The 11,920-nt window shown below is 33.3% G+C and overlaps 2 protein-coding genes across 5 annotated transcripts in view; both read right to left on the bottom strand.

Moving 5' to 3' along the window:
* Positions 1 to 1,132, bottom strand: part of LOC107483234 (uncharacterized) — a 2,472-nt gene extending 1,340 nt beyond the window's left edge. For both annotated transcript variants that reach the window (XM_052259978.1, XM_052259979.1), the window contains exons 1-3: positions 1,020 to 1,132; positions 279 to 350; positions 117 to 191 (exon numbers count right to left, since the gene is read on the bottom strand). In XM_052259978.1, the coding sequence (XP_052115938.1) occupies positions 117 to 191; positions 279 to 350; positions 1,020 to 1,046 (174 nt within the window). In that variant the 5' untranslated portion in view covers positions 1,047 to 1,132. The remainder of the gene's footprint in view (positions 1 to 116; positions 192 to 278; positions 351 to 1,019) is intronic.
* Positions 1,133 to 2,047: 915 nt separating this feature from the next.
* LOC107483232 (uncharacterized) lies at positions 2,048 to 8,044 on the bottom strand. 3 transcript variants are annotated; one of them, XM_016103851.3, is made up of 7 exons: positions 7,883 to 8,043; positions 6,172 to 6,341; positions 5,235 to 5,592; positions 3,704 to 3,974; positions 2,892 to 3,006; positions 2,621 to 2,739; positions 2,048 to 2,524 (listed from the first exon to the last, which is right to left on the bottom strand). In XM_016103851.3, exons 4-7 carry the CDS (start codon positions 3,925 to 3,927, stop codon positions 2,473 to 2,475), a joined length of 510 nt encoding a protein of 169 aa, XP_015959337.1. In that variant the 5' UTR covers positions 3,928 to 3,974; positions 5,235 to 5,592; positions 6,172 to 6,341; positions 7,883 to 8,043; the 3' UTR covers positions 2,048 to 2,472. The 3 variants fall into 3 exon arrangements, with proteins under 3 accessions (XP_015959337.1, XP_052115809.1, XP_015959338.1); XM_052259849.1 differs by lacking the exon at positions 5,235 to 5,592; XM_016103852.3 differs by lacking the exons at positions 5,235 to 5,592; positions 6,172 to 6,341 and having other exon boundaries at positions 7,883 to 8,044.
* Between the last annotated feature and the right edge of the window lie 3,876 nt (positions 8,045 to 11,920).

Below are 11,920 nucleotides of genomic sequence, written 5' to 3'. Positions count from 1 at the left end.
AAAAACACATACAATTTTAAGCAACATTCTTTTTTATAAAAAGAAATTAAGCAATATCAAGTAATTCATTTGTGAGATATAGAGAACACTAAAAAAGTAATGACTAGAAGGCAAACCTTGGCTTCAGCTAGAGCCATAACCAGCTCTTCAGGAGTTTCCTTTCGGATGCTCTTCTCATCAATATCAGCAGTCTGCACGTAAATACAAAAGATTAAAGAAGCCACGTCCACACCTTAAAATCCAATCCAATCATTGTTGAACGAATGTCATTTACTTACCATTTTCGTGAATTCGTACCCCATTTCAGATAGTATCTTGCGCCGTGCTACTGAGGATGATCCCAATATAATCTGCAAATGATAATATATCATCAAACATTCAACGTGATTCCATAATCTGACTTAAACTAAAATTGTAGACAACCAGAGCTTTAGTCAGAACTTCACTGCTAGCATGGGGTGTCATTGTCCTAACCCCTAAGCTAGATCCAACCATCACCATGATTTCTGGCAAACATTGTGGTTATATTTTTCTGGTTATGCACTTTTAACATCAAATTTGTTCTACTTCTCCTTAAACCAATTTTCTTATGTTGAAATAACACACATCTATATAAATATAAAAATAAGAAAACGGTAAAGATACACAGTACTAGTAAAAAGTAATTATGACAATGAGAATAGGATCTACGAAACACTTAAGTATAGATATGATGCAGATGCACACACACAGTTACATAATAAAAGATGATAAGAGTTGCAGTTCCATGCGAGTTAAACTGCCACAACAGACTCAGCTCGTTGTTAACTGAATTCAGTTAGTTAGTTAGTTATGTTACTGTTATATAAACAAATACAGTAACTATAACTACATCTCTGCAAGTAACGTGAAAACAGGGATAGAACTTCAGAGGGTAATATACATTAAACAGCCAATCTCTAATTGAACGATGATTTGAAATAATTGAAATATAATTGACGGAAAGAGGAACCCTAGATTGGAAGGAGAAGAAGACGAACCTTGTAGGAAGAAGTGGAAGCTTCCATTGTTGCAAGCTAATAAACCGAATAGTGAGCGGGAAATGGAGACAGAGATTAACGAACGAAGAGATTGGTGAATTTCGATTGAGCTGTGTACAAAGGTGTGTAAAATACTATGAGTAAAATCCCATCCTACCCCTATCCTTTTACATAAATGACAACCCGCTCCTCAACCATACAAAATTGACATCCCCACTTTTGAATTTTGATAATTGATAATTGATTTTATTGGAGTGGATCTTTTTAATTATTATGTTTTTTTTTAATTGTTTGATAAAATACATTTAATATTTTTGTCACATATTTTTTTTCTTACCTAAAAAATATGATCACACTTTATCAAACAATGAAAGAAAAAATTGAGAGGATCATTCTCCAAATCTTCTTGTTAATCCTTCAAATAAATAATTAGGGATTTATGTGTCTTGTTAATAAAAAAGTTAAAAGTAAAAGAAACACTGATGTTTTTTTCTTGATTTCAATCAATTCATTTGAAAGCATCATTGTATTCCTTTAGAATTTAGAAACTTTCCTTTAGGAGTTTATATTCAATACTTACACCAAACCAAAATGCCAAAACAACCTATTAATTCAACTAGTCATAAAGAAAATGATATGTAAATACTCATTTAGTTTTGATGCCAAATGCAACACTTTTGTCTCACCAAATAATCTCACGAATATTCATTAGTATATTCGTTCAAATGTTTAGCAAATGGTGTGATATCATATCATTTGTAAGTCAAAACGTACTATAATCTTCTGTGTGTTTAAGTTTAAGGTCTCACAAGTTCAAACTTTTGGCTATAACAAATACATATTATCATTTATTTCCAGTCAGTTAATCAAATGCTACTTCCTACGAGGTATTAGAGATGTTGAATTAGATATTTTAATTGGGAGGAGAAAAAAAAGATAGGAATTTTAGTTTGTAGAAGAAAAAGAATTAGGAATCTTAAAGAAAAAGGAAAAAAGATCGTGAAGAAGAGAAGAATAAGAACGCTGGATTGAAGAATGACAAGGGTTAACGTAATTACTGAGACACATACACCTTAACCATGTGCCCAAAACGTGTGCGTTTTGCTACCAAGGTAGGGGCCAATATCTAATTAAGATTGAATATATCATATGCTATAAGATTGAATAAATCAATAGCTCTGTTGAATGTTGATACAAGAGAAGCTCAATATCGCAGCAGCAACTCTAGCAAAAACAACTGAAGATCAAAGATCTTCAAGATCACATTAACGACTGGACACTATAGTAGAATTCAGTCAACTACGCGTGGTGGTTTGGTGGACAGAAAAAGGAAAGATTCAATTTTAGATGAAAGGATAAAAAAAAGTTATTAAAAATCTTCACAAAATAATGAGTTTAGTTATAATGGTGATCAATGGTTCACCAATAATGGTGATTGGGAACTTCATAGCTTCTAGGCAATGCCTCTCACATACTGGTCCAATGTTGTATTGAACAGCTGACACCTACACAAACCCATGGAAAATTGATTCAACAAACAAGTTCTTCCATTGTAAATAAGGGGAAAATTTGAGAAGAAAAAGTGATATATACTACGTTACCTAATAGGAGATCCGGGTGTATAGAGCGGATTCTTGACAACATATTCAACATACAAATTGTAGATATACTTCAAGGAGTCCCGCAGATCACCGGTTCGAGGATGAGTCACTAGGATAATCTGCATGAAACATGAAAATCATGGAGAATCTCAATATAATCATAACCACAAGTTAATTACAAATATGGACAAAAAGCCAAATAAAAATTAATTACAACTTAAATCAGCACCAACTACATCTTAAGGTATACAAGAACATTGTTGTAGCTGACCTTTATTCCGGAAGGACTTTCCATGAAACTAAGTTTATATGTATTAGTTCGAAAACTGTGAAATGAACAACCTTGGCCGGGCAACTGAGGGACACCAAGGTTTCCTTTCTCTGCACTGCACAAGAAGTTGGAATACGTGAACTAAACCTACCAGTTCAGTATAAAAAGTCTACACCAAAGAAACTCCTTTTACAATCATACAAAACATCCATCATCATTTATATTGTTGATCAATGGCTAATTGCTGAAATAGTAGACAAGATACCATAATAAAGCAATTTCACAAGCAAAATATAACAAACAGGAGAAAACTACACCTAATTAGGATAAATATGAAGGGCACATCAGAATAAACAACCATCCCATTAAGTTCTATGAGATCATAGCACATTATTAACTTAATGATACCATGGTGTGAGGTTATAAACATTACTTACATTACCATTTAGGAATTCACAACCAAAACCAAGGACTTAATTTTCAATTGCATTATCACCTAGGCCCAACTTAACTCCTTATCATTGTCTAGTGCTGTAATTTCTACACATTGCACAGAAAATGATGCATAAATGCAAAAACTATTCTTAAGAAGGTACCTTGGCAACAATATAACAAAAATGGTCAATTATCCATGAAAAATGGTCAACATTGTTAACACACTACCCTCACCCAAAATGAAATCTGTTGCATAATTTTGCAATAATTCTTAACTTTGCGTATATTTATTTAAATAAAATAACCATATCTGTTGCATAATTTTGCAATAATTCTTAACTTTGCGTATATTTATTTAAATAAAATAACCAACATACATGGTAGGGTCCATCTTCGCTGTTAGTGACTTCAGTGAGAAAAGAAGTCCAAACATTAACTTATGGTCTTGCTGAGCATTCAATGTCCGCAATGGACGATTCCACTCCCGATAGAGCAAGCATACACCATTCCTATTGAACACATACATCATATGGCCATTGTTCCCTGAAGCTGTTGGTACAGGAGGTGATGGACTGATTTCAGACCCTCCGAAAAATTGCATTCTTGATCAACAAGGATGTAGAAACAGAGATACTAGTATACCAAAACCTGAAGTGGATGTTAATCACTTTTAGTGCAATATTTCACAATTGGCAGTAAACATTAGGTATCAGGATGCGAGAACCGAACCGGTCATTGAACCGGTCGTGACTGGTTCAATGATTCAATGGTTCAATAGTCCAACCGAAGTCGAACCATAATTGAACCGGTTTAATTAAATATACAATAAAATTATTAAAAATTCAATATATAATTTTAAACATTTAAATTCAATGATTTTTAAACTAATAAAATTCAAAAATTGAGAGTTTACATCAACTTCCATATCTCCATCTAATAAAATAGAATAAAAGGCCAATACGAACCCAAAGTTAATACTTAACAACATATATCTTTATTAAATGAAACAAGTTTTGCTATTTCACTAAATCCCACCCATGATACCAAGTGAGTGCATATTTTAAAGGGACCAAAGCATCATAAAAGACTAGATAGGATTTGTAAGAAGAATTCTGAAGCATCTACAAATATATGAGGTACTTAAGTCGGCCTTAGAATGAATTTTCATTGTCTTAGAAACAAGTTCTCTTTGCAAAAGATATGCAGTAAATGCAAGTTTTTTTCAAAACAAAATGCTCAATTAAATTGGCTTCTATCCCACAAAACAAGAAGCCACAGCACACCACAAAATCATAAAGAATCAACTGAAATTTCAGCAATCTACTTCTGACCATAAAAATTCCCAAAATTGGAACAACCAAACAAACAACCCATACCCACACAACCCCGAGAATCCAAAATTCAAGCAACAGGCCACAGAATAAAAGGAAAAAGGAACAGAAAGAATTAAGAAGAGTACCAATCTAATACCCAGAAATTTATTAATATTTTTATTATAAGACAACAAGTTTTTCAAGGCACAAAACAATCCAAATTACATATAGCCAAAAACAACACAAATTACATCCAGAAAATTTTCAGAAAAATTAACTCAGCAAAGAAAAACAAACCATGAACAAAATTATACCAAAAAATTTAGCAAGATACCATCAACTCAGCCAGTAAAATTTAACAAATCAGTGAAACACCATCAACAAAATTAATCCAGAATAATTAAAATTCTTCAACATCATAGTTTATTTCAGTTTCATACAAATTAATAAAAGAAAAAACATAACAAATCCATCAGAAACTCATAATCATAAACATTATTCCAAATTACAGAATCATATAATCAGAGATAGAAACTCAAAATCACCAAAATCAAGTTATTAACGACAAAAAAAAAAACGAACAAGCACTGGTTACCACGCGGCGAGGGAGGCACGAAACTGACGGCGACGTAGGAGCGAAACAGAATTGCTAGCGAAGGAGGAACGATTATACAGAGACGCAGAGGAGAAGAGCTTGTGCGAGAGAGAAGAGGGTCAAAGAGCTACCAATGTGCGAGAGAGAAGAGGGCCAGACGCAACGACGTAGAGGAGAAGAGGGCCGAGCAGAGCTTCCAGAGGTGACTAAATTTTGAATGTTAGGCGACGCTGGCTTAGTGAGCACCACTGCTGCTGCAGTTTGAGAGAGAGAGAGGGACAGACGGCGCCGAACTAGGGTGCAATGGAAATTAGGAGGGAGGAGGTCGTAAGCAAGGTTGCGAGAACCAGACTGGTCACTGAACCGATAAGATTACTGATTTAATGGTTTATCGGTTCAATTGGAATTCAACCGGCTTTATTAAATATTAAATAAAATTATTAAAAATTAATATATGTAATGCTTGATCACTATCTAATTGTTCTATCTTCAAAAATAAAAATTTTTAATTAGTAACAATTACAATTTACAAACACAAATTTACACAAATTAAATACAGCCAATAACTAAATATTTACAGAAAATTTCCAATCACATCAAGAAGCCAACAACATGCAGCATCAAAAGTTCAAAACATAATTATCAATTACATATGGCATCAAAGTTCAGAAAACAAACTCAGAAGTCAGAAATCCATACAATTAGACAACTAAATCAACAATCAACAAAATTAGTAAGTACCACCAAAAAATAACGAAATTATTTTAGAAGAATTAACTCAAATTGAAAAAGAACGGTGAACCTGAACAAAATCACTAAATAAAGTCAATCAAAATACAATAGTCCTCAACAAGCAATTAAAGAGGGCTAATTCCATAATTCTAGCCTTGAAGACTTTCATAGCCTCGTCAAGAAACTTAGCAGAGAAAGAGAGAACCTGGAGAACAAAGGGAAGAAGCTCGACTGCTCGAGCAGTGGAACAGAGGTGAAAGCAAGGTCCCGGTGAGAGGAGGTGACGGCCGAGCAGTGGAACAGAGGTGACGATGAGGAGAGACGTTCCCGGTGAGGGATTTGTCATGGCTTCATATGCGGATCCGAATCCAAAATCTAAAAATCCAAATTACTAATTACATACAACAATTCAGAATGACAGCAATTCAGAATCCAGATTATATCAATTCATACGGCATTCAAAATCCAGAATTATATTCAGCAAAATTCAATACAGTAGAATTGAACTTATATTGCAAAATTCAATATAGCAAAATTCAAAATCCAAAGTCCCAAAATTGAACTTATATCAAATTCAGAATTACTGATTAATTCATATAATTAACAAAATAAAAAAAATTGAAAAGCAGAAGAACTCTGTATCAAGCCATCAATTCATATTGACGAAGAAAATCCAAATATTAACAAAATCAGAAAATCAAGCAAATCAATTACTAACAACTGTATTATCAGAATCAATTACTAAACCCTAAACCAGCAAACCGACGCCAAGGAGATGGCTGCGAAGTGCGAACAGAGTTATCAACATCCAAGTATTATCAAAATCCAAGTCACAGTGCTTATCGCCGGCGAGGAGGAAGGCGAGCGACGGCGACGACAGAGTTTGGGGTATATGATAAAACCGGTACTTTAAAAAACTTGGCCGATTTGGCCGGTTCACTGGTTAACAGCTGGTTCGTCCGGTTTTTAACAGATTTTTTGCAAAACAATTTTGAGGATCAATCGGACTGGTTAGATGACCAGTTTCCAGTTATCCGGTCGAACCGGCCAGTCCAGTTCGATTTTCAGAACACGGGGTATCAGTATCACCGATACAATGTAAGAAGCAAAACTTTCTTATCAACTAGTGTTGCTGCCCATTCAGTGCACGGGAGCAGCAACAAAAACCAAATATGCATCATATGCACTCAACAAACAGTAACACTACTAGCCCAAGGTAAAAGCAAAATCTGTTGACACCAAATATTTCATCAATTACTTATACATAGATGATATCAGCAACAAACACAGAGAAAAACCAAGGATAACATATTATAAATTTGCAAAAGGTTATAGAAACACATAAGGTGATGCAAGTCATCACCAGACCTCACTGTTGTACCTCTACTAAATCAGGCTTTGGCAACACCCCGAAACAGGACATGTTATCAACCATGTTCAGCACCATGCTGAGCTTTACAAGCATGTATTAGATTATATTTTCAATAAAAATAAATTAACAAGAAGTTTGTCAACAAAAGAAAACTAAAACTCTGATTTTGGTACCTACTGTTTTTAGCTATTAAATTCAACTGTAATGTGAATTGCATACCAAAGACTTCCAATCAACCAAGTAGAGAACAAAAGATGAAGGTCCTCCACCTCCGATCCCTAACGGAATCAATCTAAAACCCAGCAAATGATTTTGTTCTCTACTTTAAAACAGATCCAAGAGATCGTCACAAATTCCTAATATATGAACCCGATACACTTGAATTTTAAACAGAATCTAGTGCAAGTGCTCAAAATCAATGGTATTAGATAATCCAGATTACAAAGCTAAGTTGATGCTTCAACTATTTTATGAATCACGATCTGCTGCATCTGTTAATTGAAATGAACAAAGAAAAGAAAAAAGAGGCAGCAGCATTGTGCACCTTGCAACGAGAATAAATGAGGCGGAGAAGGCGGTGTTCGTTGGCGGTGCCGGAGGCAGAGTTTGCACGCGGCAGTGAAGAGATCGGAGGGATGGTGGAAGAAGATTAGAGATTTGGAATGGGGAATGGAGTGTGGACGTGTGGTAGTGGTAGGGGTATTTTTGGGAACTGAAATATTTCTTTAATTGTTTTTTTTAATTTTTAATAACAAAAAATTGGGTTTGTATTTATTCTTATTTTTCGGTCCATATTATTTCAGTATCGGTTAAGTAAAGTGCTCATGACATAAGTTAACTACTAGCTAGCTAGTTGGGCTTGTTTGTTTTAACTTTGTTCTCAACAAAAAACCCTTGTCCAAAAACGCCCAAACCATAAGTGTATCTGTGTTTGAAATTTGACTAAGCAAAGTAGTAAATAGAATCTTTAAGCATTATATGTGCGAGTGTGGTGTGTTAATGAGTTTGTAATACCTAGTATTAAAGATGGTAAAAAATGCGATGCTGCCTTTAAAACTAATTTGTTATTAAAGTTAAAAAAAAAACATAAATCTTAAATTTTAATTTCTATATCTTAAAAATTAAATATGAATTATTGATCTAAAATATAATAAATAGAGTTAAGTTTTGTAAATTAATAAAAAGTGTATTATTTTTTACTTAATAAATAATGACTCAAGTATTATTGATGGCAATTAAGTGCGATTAATTGTTAATACACCCATTTTGTCTACAAACTCATTAAGAATGAGTAGCAAACATATAATCTTAATTAGTAAACATCCTTAGATTAGAAGGTTTACTTTAGTAGTGGAGTAATAAAGTATAGGTTTAACTATTCTATAGTTTCACCTAATTTTTAATTAGGTTCTTATACTTTTTTTCTTTTTAATTGAGTCTCTATACGTTAATTTTTTTTTCAATTTAGTTTTTGTTAACGTTAAACGTTAAAAAAATGTTAGTAAATTGTGAAATTACTTTTATACCCCTAGGGACTTAATTGAAAAGAAAAAAAATATAAAGACCTAATTGAAAATTTAGAGAAATTATAAATATTCAACGAAAGATATTCCTATAATTCCTATTTAATAATTTTACGACATAAAAAATATTTCTATAATCCCTTTTATTTTATCACTATCATTTTTTTCTTATTTATATAAAAATTGTACTAAAAATACCGTCTCTTTATTTTTTTTGACTTTCAAAATACCTTATCTTAAGAATATACAAAAAAATAATGGATAAAATAAAACAGAAAAATAGTAGTAATAAATATAATATAAAATTCAATTTTTATCACTCAAGTATTTATTATGACTAACATAATGAAAGAACTTACATATGGCATATGGTAACAAGAATCATTGATAGAATAATAACTAAAATTGTTTACAAAAATTAAGTTCTATATAGTTCCTCACACAAGAGAACCAATTTAGCTCACAAAAACTCAAAAACAAGCATATTGAAAAAATGAATTTTCCTTATAGTAACAAGAACTATCAAAAAGAAATCCCTAAAGGCTGCTTGCTCTAGCATAAACAGATATTCCATCTCCCTTAGATATGATCTTTGCCATTGCAACTGATGCCAAGTGACGCACAGGCCGTCGAACACCAAAAGTGAGCAGGGAATACAATGCATCCTCACACCGTCTTTGCCACAACAAAATATTTTTCTAGAAGATATGATAAATTGTAACATCAAAAAACACACCAAGATTTTTAATGAAAACTTAAATCAACAGCAACAAATAATATCAAATGAATAGCACCAAATCTTAATTAAAAGCCAATTCTCAAAAGGTATGTTTTTCATTCCAATTTTAAGAGTAGTTGGTCCATTGAATATGGACAGAAAATCCACATTGCAATGTCTGTGAAAGTTCCACCAAGTGCCGGCTGCACATGAACATGAAGCCTTGCACAAAATTCCTGTACAAAAACTCTTGGTCCATTCAATCTGCAACAACTTTGTTTCAGCTTCTATATACAAAATGATCTGGATGCACACAGCTAACGATGTTCACAGCAAAATTAAATCATATGTCAATTCCCCAATTAACAAAATCTTTGTACATAAATATTTATATTGTAAACCCTAAACCATTACATAAAAAAAAATTCAAAAATCAATTCAAGAAATAGGTATTCAACTAATGCCATATTTCTAAAAAATTGACATAGGCACAAATATGGTAAAAGCAATATGCTGACTTTGCAGGGAACATAACCAAATATCGAATTACAACTCCAAAACACCACAAAGGAAATAAATAAATATTCTAGTTCCTAGGTTCGGATCGAATTGACTTAAAGCACCTTAAGAATGAATCCTACTCAGCATAAAACTCAATATATGAGCAAATGACCAGAATTTACTGCTAAACATATTAAACTTCATATCGCATGAACAATATTGAAGCATTACCCTTTTATTTTTTGCACCTTATATTCAATTAGAATTTACATCCAAATGGTCACTACTGCAGAACCCACCTCCACTAAGCAAAGCATCCAATACCTAGTCATCCAAGATGCTTGAGATAAGACAAGTATGTTTGCATATAATGTTAGCTTGTAGGTCATTTATTGAAGGAGTTTGTCATAATTGAAGGCCTAGATATAAAAGCAAACCAGAGATTATACCTCAGCAGTGATAATCCAATTGAAGATGTTCAAGATATTAAAACTACTACTACATCTCCCCTTAGAATGGTGAAATTGCAAACAGTGAGAGAGTAAACCAACACAGCCCTACCTATAGTCCCCCAAGTCCTTGCATCCAACCTAGTCCTGGGCTCTATCTAAACCAACACAGCCCTACCTACATCCATGGTGTTTGCACCCTCGGACACCACTCCCAGAGCCAGGCTTCCGAGAATCGCAATCTGTATCAAGAAATAAAAACAATATAGTAATTGAATTGAGAGAATCACCAGGGTGAGAAACATTTTTGCTTCGAAACACTAGGTACTCAATGTAAATATAACAGAACTACAATGCCTACAATTAATACAGTTATACGGCATAAAAAAAATTTGAGGAAGCCATACTTTAGTGCTCTCATACACATTTGTAACTAGTCTAAAACCTTTCCCATGAATTACGTAATTACTGTGAATAGATTATCAATGCCAAAAAATAAAACACAACTATGAAGACATGAATGACTTGATACCAAACAAATAGCAGCACAAAATTCAAAATCTTATACATTTAACAACTAAAACGAAAAAAAAAATGAAGAAACTAACTCACCTGTTCTGGCAGATCGAGTGTGCAGGCAGCGAGGCGAGGCAAGGTGCGGCGAGATAAGGCGAGACGCGCCGAGTGGCGGACAGGGCTTCGACAGATCAATCAGTGCAGATCCTCAGAGACTGACGGACCGGCGGAAGCTATGGATGAAGACGACGGATCGACAGCTATGGATGAAGATGATGGACCGACGGAGGAGAACGCACCGCACACAATTTTCAGGGAGCAAATTGGGGGCTGGCTGGGATTTTTTTTCCTTTGGGACAAAATGGCAATGGAGTTTTGGGTATTTTGAAAAAATAGAGATATCTCCAGTTAGTTACCTAATCTAAACAGAAGAATATTCGTTTTTTAAATAGAATATTCTGTTATCTTAGACGGTATTCTCACGACAGGGACTTAATTAAAAAAAAAATTAACGTATAGGGACCAATTGAAAAGAAAAAAAGTATAAGGACCTAATTGAAAATTCGGTAAAACTATAGGGACCTGCAGAATAATTAAACCTAAAGTTTAATATATTTGAATTTTTTGCTAATCATTATGTGATGAAAATATTAGTAAACCACTACTAGTCTTCAATAAAATAATAATGTTAGTGATTGGATAAAAAAATGTACTTATATTTTCCAGTGACATGCATTACAAGCAATAATGAATTATTTGTCAATATCTTACGTTATTAATTTTGGTATTATATACTAATTATAAGCTATTAGAAACCTGTTGCACAATCTTCTTATGCAGAACAAAAGTTGCAAAATTTGTCAACCTTTGAGGGT

This window comes from Arachis duranensis, chromosome 4 (assembly GCF_000817695.3).
Source record: "Arachis duranensis cultivar V14167 chromosome 4, aradu.V14167.gnm2.J7QH, whole genome shotgun sequence".
In the NCBI taxonomy this organism is placed as follows: Eukaryota; Viridiplantae; Streptophyta; class Magnoliopsida; order Fabales; family Fabaceae; genus Arachis; species Arachis duranensis.
This window is presented reverse-complemented; position numbering and strand designations above follow the sequence as displayed.

Coding starts and splice junctions, on each gene's coding strand:
- LOC107483232 (XM_016103852.3), bottom strand. CDS start 3,927: ATGCAATTTTTCGGAGGGTCTGAAATCAGTCCATCACCTCCTGTACCA. Junction 3,007..3,703: donor GCGAAGATGGACCCTACCAT/GTATGTTGGTTA, acceptor CTTCTTGTGCAG/TGCAGAGAAAGGAAACCTTG. Junction 2,740..2,891: donor AAAGTCCTTCCGGAATAAAG/GTCAGCTACAAC, acceptor TGTTTCATGCAG/ATTATCCTAGTGACTCATCC.